This window comes from Eimeria maxima, genomic scaffold, assembly GCF_000499605.1.
Source record: "Eimeria maxima Weybridge genomic scaffold, Emw_scaff123, whole genome shotgun sequence".
NCBI classification, from domain to species: domain Eukaryota; phylum Apicomplexa; class Conoidasida; order Eucoccidiorida; family Eimeriidae; genus Eimeria; species Eimeria maxima.
Genome location: NW_013564234.1, coordinates 14,525 through 28,031, shown reverse-complemented (window position 1 = coordinate 28,031; position 13,507 = coordinate 14,525). Strand labels below are relative to the sequence as shown.

The 13,507-nt window shown below is 51.8% G+C and overlaps 2 protein-coding genes across 2 annotated transcripts; both read left to right on the top strand.

The window, feature by feature from the left end:
• Positions 1–7,546: 7,546 nt before the first annotated feature.
• Positions 7,547–9,958, top strand: EMWEY_00015540 (p97 protein, putative; the record flags this gene model as incomplete). The annotated part of the gene is made up of 1 exon (XM_013479582.1): positions 7,547–9,958. The coding sequence occupies one exon, from the start codon at positions 7,547–7,549 to the stop codon at positions 9,956–9,958; it is 2,412 nt and encodes an 803-aa protein (XP_013335036.1).
• Positions 9,959–11,714: 1,756 nt separating this feature from the next.
• On the top strand, positions 11,715–13,228 carry EMWEY_00015530 (hypothetical protein, conserved; the record flags this gene model as incomplete). Its single annotated transcript, XM_013479581.1, has 5 exons — positions 11,715–11,760; positions 11,866–12,182; positions 12,333–12,499; positions 12,691–12,933; positions 13,129–13,228. 5 exons carry the CDS (start codon positions 11,715–11,717, stop codon positions 13,226–13,228), a joined length of 873 nt encoding a protein of 290 aa, XP_013335035.1.
• Between the last annotated feature and the right edge of the window lie 279 nt (positions 13,229–13,507).

Genomic DNA, 13,507 nt, shown 5'->3' with positions numbered 1-13,507 from the left:
AGGTTTCAGATGGCGTTTTAATCTTTGCTCCTAGTTCATTCCCTTCCGTTGCACCTTGGGCAACAAAAGAACATCTAAACTCCGGTACACTACTTGTACGGAGAAAGCAGCAGGCCTCGGTGTTTAGGTAGAAGCCAAATGGGAATCTCGATCAAATTTCAACCGTACATACAACACAATCCACATGCATCAAGAGGTACAAAATGAGTTGCACCCCGTAAGGATCGTCGAGGCCAACGCATATCCTAGCTTACAAGACAAACTCGCAGAATGGGTTGCCCTTCAGGTGCCCCTGAAGGAAGCACACGGCGTCCAGCAGCACCCACTGGTCGTGCCCGTCAACCACCCTCTCGGCGTGAAAGGGGCTCAGAAGAATCTCCTTGGAACGACTAGCTGGTTTGCGTCTGCAACCTCCTCAGCCACTAGAGGATGCAGCGCCCTGGGTTGGGGACCAAGGAAACAGCAGCCTTTTAAAAGTACTCTATACCGCCAAAGGATTTCTGCTGCACATGCTTGAAGCCTGCACCTCCGTCCACCAACGCGGAGAAGAGCTGTCTCGAAGCAGCGTGGCACGCAGGAATCCTTACACTCAGCTGCATACCTATTCAACAGAAATATGGGTTTTAGGCAAGATGGAAGCATCCGCTGAGCAGGTGGGTTGGAGCAAAGTACGTGAGCCCAGATTATCACAGAATTCGTAAGGGGTGGTTGACGGTGCAGAGTTCGGCGTCCTCTCGAGTGAGAAAAAGAGAAAAAAACCCTCCACGAAATAGGTCTTCTACAGACTAGGATATCTCCTAAATAGGCGGAGTGGCAACAGAAGCCCTCAATAGCCGTACGGGAGCTTCACATCGACCTTGTTGACTCCGTGAGGGGCAGGCAGCCACCGGAGCCAGAAGCACACCGGATGAAGAAGCCAAGGCGAACCCCGCACGTCAAGATAAACAAAGCATTCTCATACCATCTCAATATTGAGAACCAACTAGAGAAATGAACTCCTGAGTCCTTGGAACCCGCACACCTGCCAAAAGCGGGCGATGCTCCGAGGTGTAGGAAACGCTTCGATGCTCCGAGGATTCCGTGTAAAAAGAGCTCGCGGTTTCGTAGTGTCCCCCATTAATCCTTAATTTTGAAAACCAGGCCGGTAGAGATACGATAATCACCACTGAAGCTCTTCGGGGAAACTGGAGCTCACGTTCAAGCCCAGAGGCACAGGCTGCTGCTGGGGGGTGGTGACTCGCAAACTAGTAGGAGTTCAAAACGGCAGGAGTATCCACTTCAGAAAGTTCGTATTCTTGTATGCATTTGATACATTCTGCATGTAGTGCACAACCTTTATACAGGACCCTCTCGAATTGCTTCAAACGGTCCCGCCCCCTTCCCTTCTGGTGCATGAGTGGGGGGGAGGCAGCGGAACCTTCTTGAGTTCTAGCAAGGGTTTGTAAACAATTTGTTTTCCTTGAAACGTACACCATCAGTCACCCTTCATTCTTCTTTTGCAGCGGGTGCGTACTTCTATCCAGGGGCCCTTGTCTGTAGAGCGTTGAAGTGGTTAATGCAGCACGGTCCGTCATAGGTAGGTCGATCATGCGTTTGTGGGTATGGTGGCCACTGATTGCAAATCAATTGCTTACCAGCTGCCTGGCGTGTAATTTCACGAATGTTTAGGGGGCTTGCGTAGGCTTGCATGATTACTTGCCTTGTCGGATCAGCTGGGTAGAAGCCCTTGTCCTGGATCTCATACGAAGATTGTTGTGAGCTGCAATTGAGCCAAATAACTACGCATGAGTGTTCCTTAAATGAACCTAAACTTCTCCCCCAGTCATCAGGCGTCATGACCTCAGCGGCTCACGGGCCTGGAGCAGCGGGACCGGTTGTGGCCTGCCACGAGGTTCAACGCGCCCTGCTGAGGCTGAAGATGTAGGATATCCCGAAGTACTAGAGCAAATAGATATTCTTGGATGTATGTACGAACTCACTAGGCGATCGTTGCAAACTTTCGTTCGAGTGTTGCTTGTTTACTTCCACTGGGCATTGGTTGTGTGAAACACATATACATGCCAGCAGCGCGGAGGCAATAATACATCTGCCTTTCCGCACTCCCGCATGCGGCAGAAGTTGTCGTGAGCGCTCAAGACTGCTGGGTTGAGTTGTAGTTCCACCCTGTGTTAGGGCACTCCAGGGAGCCTTTGGCTGGTGCTGCTGCTCAACTCTCCGCGTGTTCGTTCGGCACCACCTAGAGCATGGAGACGGTGAGTTGGTTGAGGAACTAAGTGACAGCACAAGGAATAGTTGACACATGATATCACCTAGAATAGAATGCGAAATGTTTGGGTCTTCATGGTTCTAAGGAGGCAAATACTGCTAAATCACTAAATGTGTTCCAACATTAAGGTGCATCGTTCAGGTTCTGCTGCCGACAGAAGTGTTTGCAGCCTGTAGATGTTTGTGAGGGATATCTTCGTGCAGAAGATCCTCAGAAACCCATTCAGCCTGCCGTTCTCCTAACATAATACTATAGCATATTCTCGCCTTCTTTGGCCTCTATAGTTTAATTCATGCTTGTTGAAGAACTCGGTTGCATCCATTTGGAGTGTGGCACGAAGGCATTCTTGCATCATTGCTGGTAAAATTGAGTGGTATTTCGATAGTCCCATGAACCATTTTAGGGAACCAGCATTAATCATGTGATGACATCTCCAAGTTGAGGGTGCGTGAAGGATGTTAGCTAGCGCCCTGACCCGAGCATGAACAGCAACCGGTCCTACACAGTGCTACAGTAATTTCGTCGGATGTTCCCTCTCCGACTCTCTTCAAACGTCTTGTGAATGTACCCAAACCAAGTGACCTAAGGTGAGAGTAATTGCTGATCGTCGTTTGCTGTACTTTGTGGCCATGAGGCGGGCACTCATGCTGAGCTTTCTACGTCGACCTAGATTCCATAGTGGTTTCCGAGTGAAGGGGAATCCAATACGAATTCCTATGTGATATCAGTCCAGATTCGTTCGGAAACCGGACGGTTCTTCGTAAGTCCTACTTGGAAGTGATCGGTTTCTCCTGCTGGTGCCAATGTAAATACGTGATGAGAACGTATTCCTCCGCTAAGGAGCTCACCCGAAGCAACTAATATGGAATCACTGCTCTCTCCACTATTGTATTGACACCTCCGTGGCCTGGCTAAGCATATTCGTGCATTTGCCTAAAATGTGAGTATGAAGTGAAGCTGGACTGTGCAATTGTCGAAGTCCACGCTGCTTCTGGTACCATTAGATGACTTCGTCAATGTTGTAGTGTTTCACTGGTTGCCTACTGCTTAGCACAAAGATAAACGCAGGGGCACGAGCTTCTAAGGAGTAGAATAAACGCAGTTATGAAAGAAATGAGAATTATCACCCTCCAAAGCAGTAGCAGAGCACAGTCCTTAGCCAGTAGAGGAGCAGGAGGATGCGGCTTGGCACATGCTGGTGATGGCGTGATACGCTTTACCGTGAAGTCGTACTGCATGAGCCTCCAGAGACAACGAAGAGCTCGTTCACTGCTGAATATTTTAAACAGATTATTAATCCTTTGTCCACGTGGCGAGGGGTTTTCAACAGTGAAGCGCGTGGCAAATGGCCCAGTGGACCGGGCAGTGGTCTGCATCGTACTGGGAACTCCTGCTCCCTCCCCGTGAAACCTTGTGGCTTGAAGGAGAGGATTTTATGACTTTTCAGAGTTCTGGCTTAGCGTCAATCCAACTGCTGCGTCACTGGCATCGCTTGCTAAGAAAAACGGCTTGTTGAAATCAGGGAGCATGAGTACTGCAAACGGCCTCAGGTTTCGGATGAGGCTGCTGGTAGCTGTATCATCACACTCTCAGTTGCTAATCGCTTTTCATTAGGTCCCCTAGGAAAGGGGTGATTTCGGCAAGGCCACAACTGAAGTTGGAATAGTACAAAGCAAGACAGCAGAAGTTCTGAAAAGACGTGCAAGTGCAGAACGGTAGCGGCTAGCTCCGAATCACCTGTCTACGCAGGTTCTGATTCAGCTGCCACTGCCGGCAGCAAGATACCCTAATATGCTAGTTGTTTGTACACAAAACGAACACTCGTGTGCACCTTCGAATCATCTCTCCTAAGGTAGCCATCGTGCTGACCGTTGCCGGTGCTTTCAGATATCCTGCATTTTCCGGCAGAACACAGGTATCTCACTCATGGGTAAAGCCATCCATCCCCTATTAATGGGGCACGAGAGGTTTTGATTGCTCTGTCGCTGTAACTCTGCACCAGCATTCACCACAATAAAAAGCACGCCTGTGTTCTCCAACTTGCAAGTGTAAGCATGCAGAGCACGCTTGTGCCTGTCATCGGGATGAATTGGAAACTGCAAAAACGAATCAGCGAAATCTAATGGGGAGTATACTGCTTAAACCTTCGAAAGGCCGAGCAGCCCGTCAATCCAGTCCATCGGGAACTTCTGTTACACCTTGACGGTGCTTTCGAATGATCCTCTACACTCGGTTCTCTTTGGGGGACTGCTTGCACTCCACCAACCGTGGAAGATGCAAACGGGGTTGAGAGCTCTCGAACGTGCATACCTTCACGTCGTCCCGTCACGTGCATCTTAATGATGTCGTCAGGCAAGCGCAGCTTCACCCGCAACGCGCTTGTACGCAACCCACTGCGCCATCAACGGCATGCAAAGGAGCCTGTCATGGTGAACCGGTACAACGTAAAAACGCCGCCTGCTGTGGCAATATTACCCATTTATTGCTCTCGCAATTTGCCCCCATACGATTGCCGATTCACATGGCTACCATCCGCCAAGTTTAGCAGCAGACATTGCGCCAAGGGATGAACCGGAAGATCAGCTCTCGTCGTGGCACATCAGGGGCACTTCTTGTCTTGTCCTGTGTTAAATGAAACTAGCAACTGCCGTCCACCCGGATAAACACATACACTTAACTCGGATGGGCCTTAGAATGCGGCGGGTGTCTATGGTGGCCCCATTACTGAGCCAGACATTCAGTGGAGAGCCAGGAATTTCCCTGTTCAATTGCCTGGCGGCGCTTCGCGAAGTCTTTCTTGTCCATGTGCTCCACTGTTTAGGCTTTTTTTGTTGCCAAAGCAGCAGGTGCGCCACTCGATACTTCCTCCCATCCACCTGAGTGTTGGCTTTCCCATCTCGTGACGTTTTACCTGTTTTCGTCTTTTTCTCCTCTCGGTATGGGACTACCCCAACACTCATTGGTTCTATCGGGCTGTTTCCAGTCCGGCCCCCTTCCTTCCTTGCCAGGGATGCCAGTAGGCCGTTTTGCATTTCTGTGATGCTTCTCGATGCATCTGTGCGGTGTTGAGATGCCCACCAATTAGTGTTCACTTCGCTGCCCAGGAGGTTTCCCGTTGCCGTTCTCCCGGCAACAGCCCTGCAACGAACCATAAATACTGTTGATTTGTGTTCACCAGTGATTGGTTTCTTGTGATATTACGCTCTACAATTTCTTCACCTGCTCAATCGTGGTCAACTCTGCCAAAGGCTTTTCCCGCGCGGACCGATGAATGGACCTACATCGCAGCGCGTGATGGAAAACTTCCATATTCTAGATGCGCTCCGGAAAAATCAGTGCCCTTGCGTAGACTCAGCTATCATTGTTGCTTCCCTTTCTAATAACAACTGTAGTTCTTCTTTGGTTTGTTTGACAGGAAAATAAAGGCCTGGAGAGGCGTTGAACTACTCCAGTGCCCCTAAAACCCGGCGACCCATCATGTGGGTGGTCGGCGAAAACGGAGCCCTCATCAAAAGTGTTTGCCGTAAGAATATTTTAGTTTGGATGGGAAGCAGCAATTGCGTTCGGTTCAACTTTACGTGACTCAAGAAAGTCGGTGGACTCCCGACAGAGGGCAGGTCCTGATCAAACCTTTTTGTGCTGAGACATGACGAAGTTCTTGGGAGAGTTCGAACAGAATCATTTTTGTATGGATACTTTGAAGCCCATTTGGTACTACTCACGACTACGCAGCGGGTGGCCCTGATGTGGAGGTGAGGTTTGGTATTCGTGCCTGCATCGAGGTAGCTGCCGTATTAGCACATGTAACGGGGGTCCTGGATCTTATCGTTTGACTGCTGTGACATCCAAGGAACAAGCTCAGCATACTGTAGACGAGGGTCCCTTAAAATCAGTTGATCTACTTCCCACAGTATCTAGGCGTCATGAGCGTAACAACTCAAGCACCTGGAGCTGCGGGAGGGGAGGCAGCCTGCCATGGTGCAATGCACTTTCCTGCAGGAGAGCCCCACATTAAAACGCGACCAATGCCGTCGCTGTATGTGCTGACACTGTAGACAGCTGTTGAGAGGTTTTTGCATGCCTAATACTTGTCTATTGTGGCCAGGAGAAGATTGTTGTGCCCACTTGCCAACATCGCTAACTATGCTATAATGCTATAGAGGGAGCTGCACGGGTAACCTCTCTAGCAAGCTGCAGCCGCCGCATCTTCTTTGCTGCTACTTTGACCTTTAGGCATATGTACAGTTTTGCCTTGTGCAGGCTTGATTTGCCACTAGAATAAGTTGCCAAGATCAGAACAGGGATAGGCCTCTGCGCATTCGCAGCCGGGCAGCCATCCTGCCCCCACGGTATGCAAACGAACAAGCAGATGCGTGAAGATGCTGCAACGATGATAGGCTGAAGTTGAAGGAGAATGTCACATAAACGCTGTTTAATCATTAAGCTGGTCGAACCATGCAATAAAAGATGGTTCTCAGCTCCACACTTGCTGCATGCTACTGGCCGCTGTTTGCCGCGGGCGGGGACACTGCCACCGTCCCGCGGACGAGGGCCGCGTGTCAGTTCCAGCTGGCAAACGCAACAGCCGTGAGCAAGCGTAGAGTGTCAGGTGATTGGCACGAGGTCATCCAAATATTTGTGTTTATTAACTAAGCAAAAATTTTAGTCCCGTTGGAGCTGGGTCTCTCCATTTCCAACCTCAGTGCTTCGCTCAGCGCAGCGTGGCCACTGATTGCATCTTTGTCGGCTACCTGGCTGAGGTGTCTGGTGGTCGTCGAAGGATATATGACTCTTTTTTAGGAAAGAGTACTGTGAATTTACAGTGTGCTCCATTCTACATCCAACTTATTTGCCCTGTCTACCGCGTTTCGCCGCTTCCACTGCCCCGGCCACTGACCGGATGCTGTGCACTCGCCACCGCGCAGGCTTCTTAGTGATTCTTCGTCGATAAAGTGCGTTTGCAGCTAGCTCGAGACTTCTGCCTCTAATTTACACAGCTTCGGCGGAATCTGTGACACTTATTGAGTGGCGCTTTCACTTAACCCTACACGCGGCCACGTGGGCGTGGTAGGCCAGTACTAGCACATGGGTGAAATATAATTAGGCTAAAGCCCGTACCGTTGGAGGCACTGACGATTGCTTCTCTCTCTTTGCAAGGCTTCGATTCGTCTTTGAGGTCTTTGTGGCGTATTCGTCCTGTACATGTACTCCCAGACAAGTGATCCCTAGGCGATATAAATGCAAACAAGCCCACCGGCTGGAATGGAAGGGGAAGCAAAGATGACAGAATCCAGGCCACGGAAGTCCGAACAGGCATTGGCCACACTGCGAGCTTGGCGTGCGTGGCGTTCGAAACACCGAATGCCGCTGGAGGAGGCGCTGAAAAACCCTGGAGCGTGGCGCCTGTACAAGGAAATGCTGCAGCACAACGGTACTGCCAAAGCTGACGTCAACAGCTACGAAGAATGGCTTGAAGTGACGAAATGTACTCAGCGTTGGGTTGAATGGAAGCGAGCGCATCCCAAGCCTCTAAGGGAAGTTCTGGCAGACCCGGAAGGGTGGGCACTCTTCTACGCGATGAAGCAGGAGAAGGGTGTTACTGTGCCTCCAACTTACGAAGAGTGGTTACAGCATCAAGACCAAAGAAGAAGCATGGCGTATGAAGCCTGGGTGCAGTGGCGGCGCCAGCATCCAGGTCCCCTTACAGAAGTCCTTGCGGACCCAGAGGGATGGGCACTATACAAAGCGAAGCGCGCATCGCAAGACACAAAATTGCCAGAAACTCATGAGGAATGGTGCAGAGACCCTAGCACTATCAAAGCAATGGCAATGGAAGCCTGGACGACGTGGAGGAGAGCACACCCAGGCGCTCTGCGGAAGGTATTAGCGGACCCTGCGGGCTACCAGCTGTACAAACACATGCTGGAGTCGTCGGGAAAGCAAGCGGATCCAACATACGAGGAGTGGAAGGAAAGGAGAACAAATTCATCTTGGCAAGCGTGGCGCCGCGAACACCCGGGCCCTTTAGTCCGCGTGCTGGCGGATCCTTGCGGCTGGCGGTTGTACAGATGTGACCTCGAGCAGCAGCAGCAGAAGACCGGGGGTAAGGAAAAGCTGCCCGAAAGCTACGAAGAGTGGCTTCAGCTTCCGCAGCAGCAGCGAAATGCGGGAAAAAAGGACAAACAGCTGTCTGGCAGCAGCGAATCCGAGTCAAAAAGAGGCACCATGGCAACTAATAAGAACAGAACAACTGGGAACGGCCCACAGAAAGGTAAGCAACAAAGTGCGGCAATGGATGCCTGGCTGTCTTGGTTGGGGAGGCAGCATTCCACTGACCTCAATGAGCTTTTGCAGAATCCCGAGGGCTGGGAACTGTACAGAGCTGCCATGAGCAAACCCAGGCGCCCCCTCCCCGAGACGTACGATGGTTTCAGAGCTCTCGAGGCAGCATCAAAAGCATGGTCGGCTTGGCGTGAGGAGCACCACGGCAGCCCCGTAAACGTGCTAAAAGATCCTGAAGGCTGGAAGCTTTATTCTGCCCTCATGCACGCTAGAGGTGTGCAGATACCCGCAACATATGCGGAGTGGTTGCAGATGCCGGAGCAGCGTGTAATCGTGGCGGCAACGGAGTGGGTCCGGTGGAGGGAGCAACGGTTGCAGCAGCCGTTTATGCAGTTGCTAAGCGCAGAGGAAGAGGGGTGGAAGCTATTCCGGGCGTTTGTAGAAGCTATAGGTACGCATCTTCCAGCAACATTCAAGGAGTGGGAGCCAGGAGCGGCTGAGTCTTTGGCGGGAGCTCAGGCTGCCTGGCGGTCATCGGCCCGCTGGGGTGCGCCTCGGCGGATTGAAGTGTTCGCTCTGAGGCGGGCTTTGGCTGAAGTTCGGGGTGAGGAGTTTCCTGCCACCTATGAGGAATGGCTACGGACGCCCAGCTCTCGGCTGCGTAGTAGCCAAACAAATTCGTGGAAGTTATGGAGGAGGCGTCATCCAGGGCCCCTCGCAGAAGTGCTGAAGGACCCAGAAGGCTGGGAACTGTACGTAAAGAAGCTGCAGTCATCCGGTTCCCATGTGCCGGCCTCCTATGATGAGTGGATGGATTCGCCCCAGAGGAGGCGCCAGGAAGCAACAATGAACTGGGCTTTGTGGCGCAGGAAAAACAGAGGGCCGATGCTGGAAGTGCTGCAGGACCCCGAGGGGTGGAAACTGTACAGTGCGATGAAACAGGCAATTAGCGGCTCCTCGTGCGAGCAGTTCGAGGAGTGGCAGAATTCAATAGGGGCCCGCAAGAAGGCATTGCGGGAGTGGCTAGCGTGGAAGAAACTTCACCCTGGCCCTCGTTACACGATTCTTAGTGACCCTCTAGGTTGGCGGCTCTACCGTGCAGCATTCGCTGGTCACAAAACTATTCCAGAAACTTACGCGGAGTATATTCAATCCCGACAGCCCACCATAGAGTGGCTCGCATGGCGCCGTCAGCATCCGGGCCCGCTGTTGTCCGTGCTGGCTGAGGACGGCGGCTGGACTCTGTACAAGGATCACATGTTGGCTACAGGCAAATCCGTTCCTCAGGACTTCGAGGAGTGGGCCGAAAGCCACCGCACGGCAACCAGCAATGGCAACTCCAGACGCGGGAAACGTACAGTCTCCCCTCGTGAGGAGGCAATAGGAGCACAGCAGGTTACTGTGCAGTAAGTTTATTGATGATGAGGCAGGAAACTTCACTCGCGCAGGGCATTGTGTGTGCGCATCAAGTGCGCTACCCATCTCCATCCCCAAAGCCCCGCTTGAAAACACCGTACAGTGTGGAAGGGAGCCTCCTTACCTCTAAACGGATTCATGCGATGTGCCTGAAGATAGGGCATGTTTATTAGGTGCTGACCGCGCAAAGCGGGCGGCTGTTGTTTGCCGTGTAGAAGGCAATCAAGTACGCGGTGTGCAGTGGCTATGTTGCGTTCTATGCAGTAATATAGTTATTGTGCAGTGTTGGCAGCTGGCCAGGAGTCTTGAGCCGCTGATTCGGATATCCTTGGGATAGGCCAAGCCTTCTGCAACGCGCCAGGTCGCTGCGCGCATTTCCCATTCGCGCTTCCGCACTTTTGTAAGCCTCGCCTATTTGTGACTGTGGAAGCTGTGCTACTTGTGGAGGCCGCTGTTACCTCCTGTAAGCCGTAAGATTCATTGGCTTCTGCACGTCGTTGTTGGCTACGTCTAGCCGCATGCCACTGTGTGTATTTATTTCCGGTTTTCTCGTGCGGAAGTCATAAGTGAAGTAGCATCTGGGCTGCTACATACTAACTAAGCCAGCATGTCCGAGGGGCCCGGTTGGTCCTTCGCATCATGCAGCGGTTACGAACATTAGTCTCAGGTTTCTTTTATTGTGCGCATTATAGTTGTGTAACCTATGTTGTGGGAGGGCTCATTGACGAACACATGTTTCAAGCAACCTCTGTGTGGTAGCGCTCTGCAGCATTGGTGCGTGAGTAGAATGTTGTCCACGACAGGACACGCAGCTTATCTACGGGCTACTTCTATTTTACTCAAGGGTCACTATCGTCTTGAACTTCGTAGGCAAGCCTTTCAAGGCTCTCTCCTGTTACTTAAACTGGCGCCTCGAAGGCAGCTGTGACTTTGTGAAATGAACTATTATTAGTAGCACTTAGATTGCGCTTCCCATACGGATTGGGGACGGATGCGCCTTCCTGCGGCGAATTCGCAGTGTCCAACTAAATGGCAGCTGCATGCTCCTCTACGGAGTGTCGGCTGGATGATGGAGGCAAATACCATTTACATGTTCTAGAGCTGCCGTAATTGGTCCAGTATTGCACTCATTAAAATGCAGAGGCACATGGGACACGGGTCAGATGCCACTGATTGCGCGCAATACCCTCCTCCCTACGCATGCACTTGATATACTGAGTAATCCAGGGTCAAATACAGACCGAGGGACAGACAAGAATAGTAGAGGCCGTACAAGGGCGAATTCGTTGTTTGGCTATTCTGCCGGACAATGCCTCCCGCCCTGTGACCATTGGTCCACGCACATATAAATATCCCGTTTCGCGGGGGCTAAATCTTTCCTCATACTAGACATAAGGAAACTGAATAGTATAGTGATCAGCATGTAGAAGCAATATCCCCACAACAGCATGCTTTCACGCCTTCCGGACCTGTGGGACCCCGGAGGGCCCTGAGATTGTATTGGTCTGCACCTTGGTGCCCCACCCTTTCAATAGCATAATTGTCTACTTTATTGTTGCGCGTACTTCCTTTATATCCATTTTTTGATATATCCTCAAGAACAACTCCCCTGCTGGCACAAGGTGTGCCTGGTCGTCGATCGTGGTCACCAAAGCACGGCCGGTGGGAGCACCTATGCAGAGGAACTTCGCAACATTGGAACATTGACTTGTGGCTGCTATATGAAGCCTTATTCACTGTTAAGCGTAAGATGTGGGAGGTAGGCCCGAAACTTTGGTTGTATGGGGCGTGTGCGCGTGCGTTGCCGCAGCCAATCTGATGTTTGCATCTGGAAGGAGTCTGACGAACGCAGACATGAAACACCTGTGCACTAGCCCGCTTGCGTTTTCGTATTGGCGCAGAAATGGGCTCCCAGTGCGCGCGCCCTTCTCCGGGGACCCCGACACGCGGCCTTCTCATCCGCGTGGGCAGCGCGGTGAGAGAGCCCGGTTACCGGGAGGCCCAATCACCCGTGGTCAGTTCTAACGGGTCGCCTTATGAGGAGTCTGATTGCGATTCGATTGGCAGTGGACCGGTTACCAGCAGCGACAGTAATTCATCAAATGGCGTCGTGCCGTTGGAACCGTTGTCACCATGGATTTTCAAAGATAGCTATTTTTCCGCTCCTTTGTGGCATGCACCAAATCGTGTGGGACGGAGCTCTGAAACGACTTCAGGGGTAAGTAGCCCAAAATGTCGGAGAACTAAAAGTAGGCTACTGACGCATTCGCTGCCAGATCGCATCGATCCTGAAGATGCTCGGTCGCGCCTCCCGCTAGAACTGCCTAGCAGGGATGCTTCTGCTGCTGTTGCCTCAAGTCGTCTGCAGTGTGCTGCACATCCCAACTGCAAACCACTGGGCCCCTGTTCGAGACAATCAGATGACTTTGTATCGGCTGCGAACCCGCCAACCCCAGACCCACAGACAAAATTAGATGAAGCAACCAAGAGGATGTTTCTGGATTTCTACCACAGGAACCGCAAAGAACAGAGACGGTGCGGCCCCTAGAAGTATACCGGCTACCTGAGACTTTCATGGATGCTTAAGACTTGTTGTCGTCACGTTAGAGATACCAGCACGAGACATTATTTCCTGTGCGGTACACGGCGCGAACTCGATGAAGTGCATGAGACTGCTCATATTTCACAGGTGATCGTTGTGCTGCTGTGTGCAAATACATTCGTAGTCATGAAGAGGTTCTCAAAGCTGCTTCGCGAGTTGTTGACCGTTCAATTGAAAGTTGTCCGCCATTCGTTTCGGCGGTATCCCTCGAGGCAATTCAGGATCAGAACCCCCAAAGCCCTGTCCCGGCAGATGCACTTGCAAGACAGGAGGCAGAGGCACTGGCAGTTGAAGCCCTGGACGTATTTAGCCCGGATGAAAAGTACACTCGTCTAGATGAGTTCCTGGCCCTCGTCAATGCAATTCAGTGAGCCAGCACGGAGATTGCGGTGTGCGACGCTGCAGTTCAGACGAGAGCACTACATATTGCCTAGTGTATCGCTTGCGCCAGTGGTGGAGGGCAAGGGATGCCACTAGCTCAGTTCAGCGGCTTTGAAGCCAAACATGAAGATACACTGGTCTGCAGATCCATTTATTGTCGGGTGTACTCCTCCCTCTGCAGAAACGAATACCAGTCGGAGAGGCATCGAGGCCGGGCCGTCCGAGGCCCGAATCGCGCCTCAACATTCGGCGCATTGCGGACCCCACCGGAAGGAGACTGAATAAAGGACTGAAGAACTTAAGCGCAAATGCAGGTGGCAGTGGCCTGACTAGCCAAAGGCCCGCTAGTTGTTTTCCTCAGGGTCATCCCACTAGTTACCGTAAACTAGTGGAAAGCGAGAGATAATGTAGCAGCAAGCTGGTAGTGGGGTTCCGGTAGCGCCACACATGCCACAGTTTGGGAGCGCCGTAGACCCGATGCCACAAGCGCTGCAGCTCCGTATGCAATGCGAACGAGTGCGTTTGCTCTGTGCTACAGACGATATAAGATTGTTATTCAA